Source organism: Anabrus simplex, chromosome 8 (genome assembly GCF_040414725.1).
Source record: "Anabrus simplex isolate iqAnaSimp1 chromosome 8, ASM4041472v1, whole genome shotgun sequence".
Taxonomy (NCBI): Eukaryota; Metazoa; Arthropoda; class Insecta; order Orthoptera; family Tettigoniidae; genus Anabrus; species Anabrus simplex.
This window is the reverse complement of record NC_090272.1, coordinates 79478018-79490189: the sequence shown is the minus strand read 5'-3', so window position 1 is coordinate 79490189 and position 12172 is coordinate 79478018. Positions and strand designations below refer to the sequence as shown.

At 38.1% G+C, this 12172-nt stretch overlaps 1 protein-coding gene across 1 annotated transcript in view; it reads left to right on the top strand.

Annotated features, from left to right (window-relative positions):
• Positions 1-8195, top strand: part of LOC136879140 (hemolymph lipopolysaccharide-binding protein) — a 34293-nt gene extending 26098 nt beyond the window's left edge. The window contains exon 4 of the mRNA XM_067152893.2: positions 7609-8195. Within this exon, the coding sequence (XP_067008994.2) occupies positions 7609-7769 (161 nt within the window). The 3' untranslated portion in view covers positions 7770-8195. The remainder of the gene's footprint in view (positions 1-7608) is intronic.
• Positions 8196-12172: the final 3977 nt, after the last annotated feature.

The following is a 12172-nucleotide window of genomic DNA, read 5'->3' as shown; positions in this document are numbered from 1 at the left end:
AATTTCTAGTCCTTAATAAACAATCCTACTAGAGAATCTTGTATATGTAAATCCTGTACTGATCGTGCTTTGATTAAAAGTAGATTGAGAAATTAATAAATTATCTCTATTATCTCTCAAAGTAAAATTTCTGAGCATATATATATAATTTGAACGTATAACTCAATATTATGAGAAAACCGCAATATTATTGCCCATGTGTTACACATCAAAAGAAAAGTCTCTCTCTCTCTCAGGATTACTAGAAACATATTTATTTCATTAAATCCTTTATTGTCAGGCTCCGCGGTGTAGTGGCAACGCCTGGTACCCGGCGGCCCCGGGTTCGATTCCCGACCGGGTCAGGGGTTTTTAATTGTAAATGATTAATGTCCCTGGCTTGTGGGCTGGGTGTTTGTGTCGTCCTTAACGCCCCTCTCCTCACATTCAACACTTTACACTTCCACAATTACACTTACACGCAACACGCAGGTTCCTCTCATATAGTGGCAAAAGATCTGCAGAGGTCGACGCCACGAAACAATATCATATTAATTTCCTGATGACATGCTATCGTAATTATGAGGTACGAGTAAAAGTCCAATTTACCATGAAAATGTTAAAAATATTGGGAAAATATCACCTCGATAAATTCATCGGACACAGATTAACTCACTATCATAATGAAATTCGTACAATGAGAAAGGATGGTTCCGATAACACATGGATAACTTCAACTGACCCATCATCTTCAAACTCGACAGCACGTGGTCATGAATCAAGCAAGTATGCAAATTAAGCCACAAGTCCCATCTCACATCTAAGAAATAACCAGTGAAATACCGTGAAAATAAGTCAACTAGGTATTATAGAACAAATCTAAGGAAAGATTAAGAGTAGAAATAAAGACCTACATAGAACAGATATAAATAAGACGTAGTCGACTTAACTTATTTAGTTGTCTTCACATCTCGAAGTCCAGAGTCTTCAATCACCCGTTCTAAGGCGAAAGTCCCTGCATTTCGCCGCTGCCGACGCTGGTCAATGGGCTTAGAACTTCATGATGAAATGTGTGGAGTCCCTGGCACGAACTTCCATCTTCTGGCGATGATAACGTAGAGGTCCTCTTCCACGTTTATTCTTGTAAGGTGGCTGAAACTTGTACCAAATGTATTAAGAGAAATCCTTAGCACACATGTAATTTAGGATGAAAAGAACACGTACTTTAAAATTTATCTACTATTTCGACGTCTGTTTATTGCACTAACTCAGGTCGTAGGTTTGCACAATTGTAGAAAGCATCGAACACAGGAATGAGTCTACTATCCCTGATAATAGTATTCCACTGACGTTCTGCGTTGAAATCCGCTAGCGAAGGACACGAAGTGACTGTATAGAGTAAACCAGGAACATGTAAGAGCTTGTACTCTTATGACTTGCCTTAAATGTCGTTGCGTGGCACTCGTGGTCGGAAGTGAAGTCAACTCAAGTACTGAATTCTTCTGGGGTTTGATTAAATAATTTCACCTTCATTTCTTGCCGAAACCGTTGAAATCAAGTAAAAATTCAGTTATTAATGTTTATAATTCACACGTGACATTATTAACACGGTTCAGTCAAATATGATTCATGCGTACCTTCTTAATGATGCATATCACGCCACCAAATATATTATAAATATTTTATTTATTACAAATCAATGTGATTGCAGATGAACACAATCTGGCTATTTTTTATCTCTCGCCCGCTTTTATTTTTATTGTTTTTCCCAGTCAGCCAGCTACCCCCTTCAAGTCAGAAACTGGTTCTCTATCACCTGGCCAAGGCCACACGTGCCGTTGCCGACAAAGCGAAACCCAATAACACACTGACCCATATTCAGTCAGCCGAGAGCTGGATACGGTCACAATATATTAGAAAATTGATGTAGTAAAAAAAACCTTATAATTAACTTTTGACGTCATGTCCTTTTCAATGATTGCATACGTTATGCAGTGTGGTTGCTTTGATGTATCCATGCACAGAAAACGTACTTGCGTTTCTTTCGTCACAGTACACCAACCATCAGCAAACATCAACATGTTTATTTTAATACATACATACATACATACATACATACATCATTATAGACTGTTATGCCTTTCAGCGTTCAGTCTGCAAGCCTCTGAGAATTTACTAAACGTCGCCACAATCCTCGATTTGCAACTAGTGTTGTGGCCTCATTTAGTTCTATACCTCTTATCTTTAAATCGTTAGAAACCGAGTCTAACCATCGTCGTCTTGGTCTCCCTCTACTTCTCTTACCCTCCATAACAGAGTCCATTATTCTCCTAGGTAACCTATCCTCCTCCATTCGCCTCACATGACCCCACCACCGAAGCCGGTTTATGCGTACAGCTTCATCCATCGAGTTCATTCCTAAATTAGCCTTTATCTCCTCATTCCGAGTACCCTCCTGCCATTGTTCCCACCTGTTTGTACCAGCAATCATTCTTGTTACTTTCATGTCCGTTACTTCTAACTTATGAATAACATATCCTGAGTCCACCCAGCTTTCGCTCCCGTAAAGCAAAGTTGGTCTGAAAACAGACCGATGTAACGATAGTTTCGTCTGGGAGCTGACTTCCTTCTTACAGAATACTGCTGATCGCAACTGCGAACTCACTGCATTAGCTTTACTACACCTTGATTCAATCTCACTTACTATATTACCATCCTGGGAGAACACACAACCCAAATAGCTGAAATTATCGACCTTAATTTGTATCTTAAATTGCTCTGTTTATTGCTTCTCTCACTATTCTACTTTTTTGTCTTGTTCTGCCAGAATTTGATGATAAATACAGTGGGCAATTGGGAAAGACACAGGGCACTGCGTTCTCTAACAGTCGTGGTCTTGGAACAAGAGCAGTTACAGTCTTTCCTGTCTTCGAGCCAGTGCCAGTTACATCCCACAAATTATCACCGACTTTGAAATGTCTGTGGCGTACCTATAAAATAAAGTACCACTGTGAGCCAACTTCATGCATTTACAGCACCGCCGTCTCGATCATCTTATACTGCCTGCTCCATGCCACTAGTTTAACACAGGAAGGTGCGACTACCAACATTTCTCCAAGTCGCCGCAATAGACGCACGATCTTCCCTGTCAGTGTGGGTGTAATGCTGTATTATTGGTGCACGAATGTGTGTGAAAACCTGAGTTATTTCGTACAATGAGTAAACATGCCTGGTCACTTCCGTTCGTACAAGAGATATTTTGTATAGAACTGTGAAATGAATTAATCATGTTATGCTTATAGATATTTTAAAAGTGATTTTAAGGTGTAGGCACTTATTTCTTTCCGTTTGTGCAAGGTATATTTTTCGTAGAAGTAAAACTTCAGATTCTTTCCCCGAAATATTCAACTTTTGTGTACTATTTTGCCAATCTCGGCAAGGTGGTTCACAACCAGAAAAGATACGACTCCATGAAATACCGTCTAAAAGGGAATTAAGAGAAAAGCGGCTGTCGGCTTTATCTAGGCAAGTACCTATAAAGGAAGTAATTGGATATCCTCAAATTACTCTCACATCTATGCCTTTACACTTTATTTCAGAAGGTGATGGACCCTCCGCGGCTCAGGCGACAGCGCGTCGGCCTCTCAGCGCTGGGTCCCGTGGTTCAAATCCCGTTCACTCCATGTGAGATTTGTGCTGGACAAAGCGGAGGCGGGACAGGTTTTTCTCCGGATACTCCGGTTTTCCCTGTCATATTTCATTTCAGCAACACTCTCGAATATCATTTCATTTCATATGTCATTCATTAATCATTGCCCTGGTGGAGTGCGACAGGCTTCAGCAGCCGGCGCAATTCCTATCCTCGCTGCTAGATGAGGGCTTCATTCATTCCATTCCTGACCCGGTCGAATGACAGGAAACAGGCTGCGTATTTCTTTTTCAGAAGGTGATTAAAGCCGTGGAGGATAGTGGATTCCTTGTGATAAGAATTGTGACGGACAATCACAAAACAAAGTCTTCATGTTTAGACATTTTGGACAACCTCAGATATCCAGACGATAATATTCCAATCAAACTAGAAACAGTAAATCAAATCCTAATTTGCGAGTACTGTTCGTGTTGTTGAAGAGAGGATGGAGTGTGGCATTTGTGTCAGCAACATCTCACTGCCCAGAGCTTCGACACCGCTAAATGGAACTGATTATGCATCAGGACAGAGGAGGAGTTCGATACCCAAAACCTTGTTAAGTTGCTCTGGTGAAGCATCTGCAGGAGTTCGTTTAAGCTGTTGTGCCCTATTGTCGAAGTCCTTCAAACGCACGAGCGTAATACGAGGACTTGCGGCCTCTTCCCTTTCAGAATGTGTTTTGTTACAGTGTGAGGTCAAAGAGCATCAGCAAACTGTTAGTGATATTATGCTAACCAAGTTCGTAAGACCTCTATTATTTGATATTGCGTTGGCAAGAACACTAACAGTACGGTATCGGTACTACTCCAAGCCTTCGTCCAGGAAGAACTTTAAATTGTGCATGAAGAGGCCAACTGCGACATACAGGTAATATTGCCGATATTTAATATTACTGATGTAATTTACGAGCTTCAGTGAACATATGACCATACTGCACAGTGTTTTGTAGGCTGTCGTCATTAAAATAAGTTGTGCGCCTTTGCCTGCCATCTAGCGGAGAAATTTTGTCGCAGCGTAGTCGCAAAAGGCCTCGCATAGAGCAGGCAGTAGGCCTATAGATAGATCGAGACGGCGGTGATTTACAGAGTAAATATGCCTACTTAACAACAGCTGTTGCATGTGGTTTTATGCGTATAATACGTTTAACAATAATAATAATAATAAATTATTTATTTTAGACAAATATGTATAAACAGGTTCCGACGAGCAGTCAACACAGAATTTCGTTATGGATTCAACTCGTAGGTTACACGTAAATATTTCATAACGTTGACGAATTTATAGCACCTTTTACATCTACAGTCCATACTTGGCTCGTAAAAGTTCACACTTTGCCACAAACGATCAAAACGTGTCTCATCACACATCCTCCTTGTATCCATTTTAGGTTAATCATTGCATCGCATAGCTAAAAATCTTCCCACGTATTGCACATTTTGTACTAATGCCCATGTAGAAGTTTTTTATATGCTTTGTGCATAATGGTATTAACAGTAGGAACCATTAAACGAATTAAAACACTTCTAATAACCGCGCCACACGGCCAAAATAATTTCTTATTACTGAGAAACTTTAAGCTTACCTCCCGATGCTGACGTCACGGTGCACTTCCCGAACGATTGTGAGGCCTTATATCTAGGAGGTGTAGCTTCACATCAAATGAACTGCCGTTATTCGGTAAACGAAACTGAAAAGCATGTCGAATGTTAACTGTTTTATTCCACAGTGCCATTATGGCACATTTGATTATTTCTTCCAAGCAAATGCGCAAATGCGTTAATTTTGGAATGCATTGACGGAAGGACGTATTATCGATAACTAGATATTCTCTGTTTTATCCCATATGATCTCCGTTTTCTGTTTATGGTTACTTATTCCTCGACTGAATATCCTGGTACATGCAAGCACAGAAATGATGCCCCGACGTAAACAATCAACACTGCCCCACTAGAGTACAGAAAAGGAGGAGAGGGAGTGAAGGGGTAGTGTCGAAGGCCACTCCAGTACCGAAAAGGAGGGGAGGGAGTGAACTGGTAGTGCTGAAGGCACAGTGTGCTGCTATACATCCGCCACTGTGCCCATTTTGATCACAACAGTCTTGTAGCGGTCTGTATACCTGCAGCAATGCGCTAAGCGAGGATGTGGGGGTATACCATGCTTTGTTTATATCGGGACACCATTTCTGTGCTCGCGTGTACCTAGCAGAATGCCAATTATTATTCTGTTCGTCATTTTTAGCGCTGAAGAGCACACATACAGACAGCTTTCGATTTATTTTTCGTGTGTAATGTGAAATGAGTTAGAGGTATATTCCTAGGAGAGGACGCTCAAAAAGGCGTGCTGTTTTACGAACCACTGCAGATGTCAGAGCTCGAACTAAAACTGGAGTTAATAATTTCCTCAATAGGGAAAGAAGTCCATTGGCTCGCAACACTAGTTACGATGGAACTTCCATTGATTCATTCAGTGGAGGATTATTGAATGAAATCTGTATGCACTGCCAAGCACGACATTTCGCTGCGGAAATGGTAAATGGACGTTTTAATTCGTGTTGCCACAATGGTTTGATTTATTTCCCACAATTTCAAGTAAACGACGTACTTAAGATAACCCATGAGTGAATTTTTTTGAAAATCGATGCAAAATTTGAAATTATGATTTTAACGTCATGAAATTCCTCAGGCGTTCATCTATCGGAATATTGCATCGCTGAACTCTGTTATATAACATGATAATGTACAAAGAAATTTAAATCACGCCATCTAATGTACTTATTATTATTATTATTATTATTATTATTATTATTATTATTATTATTATTATTACCATTATTATTATCATCATCACCGTGGTATGTAGGGAGTTTAAATTTGATTCTCCTAATTCTCAATTGTTCTTTTCTCCGCCACTCATTATTCTGATCCACATCAGTGTTTTGTTTCCTACCTTTCCGTTATTACTAACGTAGATTTTCTTTTTAATTTTGAGTACGCTTTGGCTAAGTACACCTTGCCTGTTATTAGTAGTAGCTTGGCCCGATCAACTTCATTCCCTTTTTGTGTGATTTTCTTCTGCAGTTTTGGTGAAAAACTCAAATTTTGTTAATGTTTTGCGTTTATGCGATTTTATATTTATATTTATATTTATATTTATATTTATATTTATATTTATATTTATATTTATATTTATATTTATATTTATATTTATATTTATATTTATATTTATATTTATATTTATATTTATATTTATATTTAAACGCTTACTTAGTTTGAGATTAATTTTAACTTCCATTGCGGTCGCATTTGAAGTGCATATTTAATTTGAACATGTTACCATGATTAAAATTTGATAATTTTAATATGAAAGTTAATTAGATTGAAACAAATTTCAACTTTCATTAAGTTCGCTTAGGCTATATGATATACATGGGTACATTTTCAAATGGATCCAGTTAATTATAACTATCAAAAAGAAGTATGTTAAATATGTTATTTACTGGCCAGTATTTAAGATTTATATGAGAATTGTTATCTGTTATCCATAATTATTTTAATCTTTGCTAATCATTATGATTATTTGAAGCATCCCCTGGTTTGATTAATTGTAAGTTAAAATTTTAGTACTTATTAAATATTTTCTTTCCACCTTACAACGGTCTTGTCTTATAGTTCATTACACTGAGTATCACTAGTTGTTTGTCAAGTGCCTATTTTATTTTGTGTCCAGGCCTTTTTACCTCTTACTAATTTAATGAGTACTTCCACTTTTTGTGTATTTAATTTACTACGGTAGAGGTAAGTTGTACTTGTTCCTTGTTCTTGTATTTGCTCATTTGTGCCGTGTTTGTTTTTGGGTGTTCAGTGAACAAGGAATATATTTGCCTTATTCAAATCACAACGAGAATCTCCCAGAATCTCATACTTGATGGTCTACATTTACAGGGCAGCCACTGTCCAGCACATACATCCAATGGAATGACGGTGAACCCAATAACTTGAATGGTGATGAAAATTGCGGAAATGTCAAACTGCGTGACAACAAACCCGGACTTAACGACTTAGCCTGTGGACAGACAAGATCCTTTGTCTGCGAGCTGAAATAGTCATGATATACCTCGGATTTTTAGGTGGTAATAGGTTAGAATGCAAAGTAATTTGGTTTGTAGGAAGCGTAATGCAACCCGTTGTACCACAATGTAGGAAGAGTAGCATAAATTCAAGGAGTTTTATAGGCTGTACCCTTAATATCTATGCAAATCTCATAGCATAACCGTTGTACAGTGTAGGGTATACTAGTTACTGGCTTAAGTAAGTTTGCATTCTAACCTATCAGCACCTAATAATCCGGACTCTAGTCATGAATACTGCCTGTATTCATTTTTTCAGGGAAATTGTACACTAATATACGATAAGGAATGTTAAAAAAGACAACAAGTTCTCTGCTTGCTTGTAATTGTGTAATTAATGGAATTCGAATTAAATACACTGATAATTGTTAATGCTATTGGTATTTTGATGTTCATGAAAATATTCTCTAATAAACGTATATATTTTAGTCCTTATGAACGCATCACTGACGGAGTAGTAAAAATATCTTAACTACACCTGGTGATATCGCGAAGAAAGGGTGTAACACACTATCTACACAAGTGGACACGTGATTCCGTATGATACAAATCTCTTATGCAGTGAGCCCAACTTACGTTCCTTTTTCCTGCTTGACCTCTCTTGGCCAATGCTCGTTGCCTCCCAGATCCGGCAGCGTTAGATTTGCTAGGTCTAGTTCTAGGTAGTCTGTTTGACATTCGATTTTTCTGCATGTTCTATGAAAGTGTGAAATAGAACCAGAATGTGTTGTTACATATCAGCCCTGCAAGTCCAGTAAACTACATACAATAACTAATCCTATGGGTGACAATTTTTATAGCATTCATCGCAGTAACAAACTACATACTGAATGGTATTACTAGCTTCACGCATACCTCTAATGCTCAGGGCAAAAGTGAGACTGTGACAGACGACAAACTTGATTTTGCTAATAATAGAATATTACAGTATATAGTGTACAGTAAACATTGTCTCACAGAGGAGGAGATGGACAAGAAGTCGGACAGATTTACTCAAACGTTAGAAACGCTGGCATTCCAATCCCATGTTGCCGGGTTCGGCCCCGTTCAGTCCGATCATATTTAACACACTTCCAATAAGCTAGCATCGTCTCTGTAGATTTACCAGCAATTAAAGGATCTTCAAGAAAACATTCTGTCACCTCGGCATCGTTGACAATCATAAAAGTAGTTAGTAGGTCTTACAATCAATAACTTTAATTACACACTAGCAATAAACCGCGGCTTCTTTCGCGGGGATTTCGTAATTTGATCACAGAAATCGTTCCTCGGCATTGTACTAAGACATTATCCGAAAATTCCTAATGTATAAAATCTCACCCAAAAATTGAGTTTACCGGGCGAGTTGGCCGTGCGCGTAGAGGCGCGCAGCTGTGAGCTTGCATCCGGGAGATAGTAGGTTCGAATCCCACTATCGGCAGCCCTGAAAATGGTTTTCCGTGGTTTCCCATTTTCACACCAGGCAAATGTTGGGGCTGTACCTTAATTAAGGCCACGGCCGCTTCCTTCCAACTCCTAGGCCTTTCCTATCCCATCGTTGCCATAAGACCTATCTGTGTCGGTGCGACGTAAAGCCCCTAGCAAAAAAAAAATGAGTTTCATTTAACTCAAAAATTCTGTGTAAGCCAATGTTTGTGGTATTACCTTTTGGGGCTAAGACGACCATGCGACATAGAACTGTACCGACATGTGAGAAACAGTCTTATCTCAAGTCGAAAAATTAAATACAAGTTTCTTTATTTTAAAAGGAGATTCCAAATACCTATTCTCACATCTGTAACATCTTTAGCTTTTTAGCTATACATAAGTACCCCCATAAAAAGAATTCAACCCGTTGCTCAGTCCTTCCCCCACCGCCACCCCCATATATGTGTATTACCCGAAAACAAAAAAAACATTTTTCTTTATTTTTAAAGGAGATTCAAAATACAAATTTTCACGACTGTAACACCTTTTTAGTTTTAAGTTATAAGTAACCTCAGAAAAAATATTTCAACTATTTTTCACTTATTTTCACTCCCCGTTAAGTGTCTCGTCCGAAAACAAAAAGGTACATGTTCCTGTATTTTTAAAGGACTTTCCAAATACCACGTTTCTTGTCTATAACATGTTAAGTTTTTGGCAACCGGTACTCATTTTTAAAATTCATCCGCCCCTTAACTGGATTTTCCGAAAACAAAAAAATACGTATTTCATTATTTTAAAGAAGATTTCAAATACCAGTTTTCATGTCTGTACGTCTGTAACACCTTCAGTTTTTGTGATAAATGTATACTCATAAAAGTAACTCAAATTCTTCTTCACTTCTTTCCACCCCTCTCGTGCCTTAAGTGGACTTTCCAAAATCAAAAAAAGCGTGTTCCTTTATTTTAAAAGAAAATTCAAAATACCCACTTTCACGTTTGTAACAGCTTCAGTTTTTAAGATAAAGTGTCCTCATAAACATATGTCAACTCCTTATTTACTTATTTTCAACCCCATACTCCTTACGTCGAATTTCCGGGGGGGAGGGAATGCGTGTTTCTTTATTTTTAAAGAAGATTCCAAATACTAATTTTCATGTCTGCAACATCAACAGTTTTTATATATAAGTATCCTCAGGAAAATAATTCAACTCCTTTTACACACACACCTCCTCCCCACATTCGTACCCGTTAGTTGATTCACCCCTCCCCAAAAGCGCGTGTTTCTTTTTGAAAGAATGTTCCAAATACAAATGTTCATGCCTCTAACATCTTCGGTTTTTGAGATATAAGTATCCTCATACAAAGAATTCAACTAATTTTTCAATTAATTTAGCCCCCTTAAGTGGATTTTCAAAAGACAAACGATTACGTGTTTCTCTACCTTGAAGGAAAATTCCAAATACAAATTTTCATATCTGTAACATCTTCAGTTTTTGAGGTATAAGTGTCCTCATGAAAATAATTCAACTTCTTTTTCACTCCAACCCCACCCGTTAAGTTGGTTTCACCCCACCCAAAAAAATGCGTGTTCCTTTATTTTTCAAGGAGATTCCGAATACCAATTTTCCCGTCTGTAACAAAATCTAAAGATATATATATATATGTTCATACAAATAATTCAACTAATTTTTCAATTCTATCTCACGCCCCCACCCGCTCCATTAAGGGTTTTCCGAAAACAAAAGAATACGTGTTTCCCTATTTTTAAAGGAGATTCCAAATACCAATTTTCACGTCTGAAAGTTGTTCAGTTTTTGAGACATATCGTAGATGGGCTAATTTTAAAAGTTCACCCCCTTTTCGAGTTCCACTTAAGTGGATTTTCCGAAAAAAATGTTTATTTACTTTTACAGGAGATTCAAAATACCAGATTTCAAATCTGTAATATGTTACGATTCTGAGATAATTTTCAGATATAGTCTTTTTTAATTCACCCCCTTTTTCACCCCCTTAATGGGATTTTCCGAAAACAAAAAAATTAGTATTTCTTTAATTTTAAAGGAGATTCTAAATACCATTTTTTACGTCTAAAAACTTTTAAGTTTTTGAGATATAGATACCCTCATTTTTAAAATTCACCCCCCCCCCCATTTTCACCCCATTAGCGGCGGAATATCCTAAAATCCTCCCTTAGTGAGCACCTACACCCTAATATAAATGTATCCCCAAAATTTCATTTCTTTATGTCTAGTAGTTTTGGCTCGGCGATGATGAATCTGTCAGTCAGTCAGCCAGATTATTGAAGACTAGCAAGATACCCGTGCTTCGCTACGGTATTATAATGAAATTTATAATTGAACGCTTAACGTTTTATATATAATCCGCCGAAATTCGTGATTTGACTCGTTTTCTGAAAGAATCCGCCAAAATTCGTGATCTGACTCGTTTTCTGAGAGATTACGGCAAAGTTCCTCCCATTTTTCAATCCTTCTTTCCAGCAATCGATTTCGTACTTCCCCGGGTAGGTCCAGGTATTCCACCGGGTCAGTTGGGTCCCTACATCTTTGCTATCTTTTCCTATAAGCATTTTTAATATGGTTCAAATCCGGCGTGATGCGGCGTGGTATCGTCTTGGGTGTCTTGGCGGTACTGAACCCGCGGCCGGAGAGTAATCGTAGTAATTACCCGGCCAGGACCCGTTTCTAGAGCGGTCCGCACATTTGGACGACGGTCCAGAACATTAACATTATTATTATTGTACCGGGAGGTACACCTCTACGCCGCACATTTTAATCTTGCGCCTAAAAGAACTTCTCTACTGGAGGAACCGTGAACTTGAAACTAGACACTTAAACCTTTACTCAGAAGATGTCACTACTGTAATTTGATGTAATTTGGTTATTGTAAAGTTTCATGTACTGTATGAAAATCTACGTGTTTTGTTTACCATTCATCAAGAAGTTTGGACTTTTT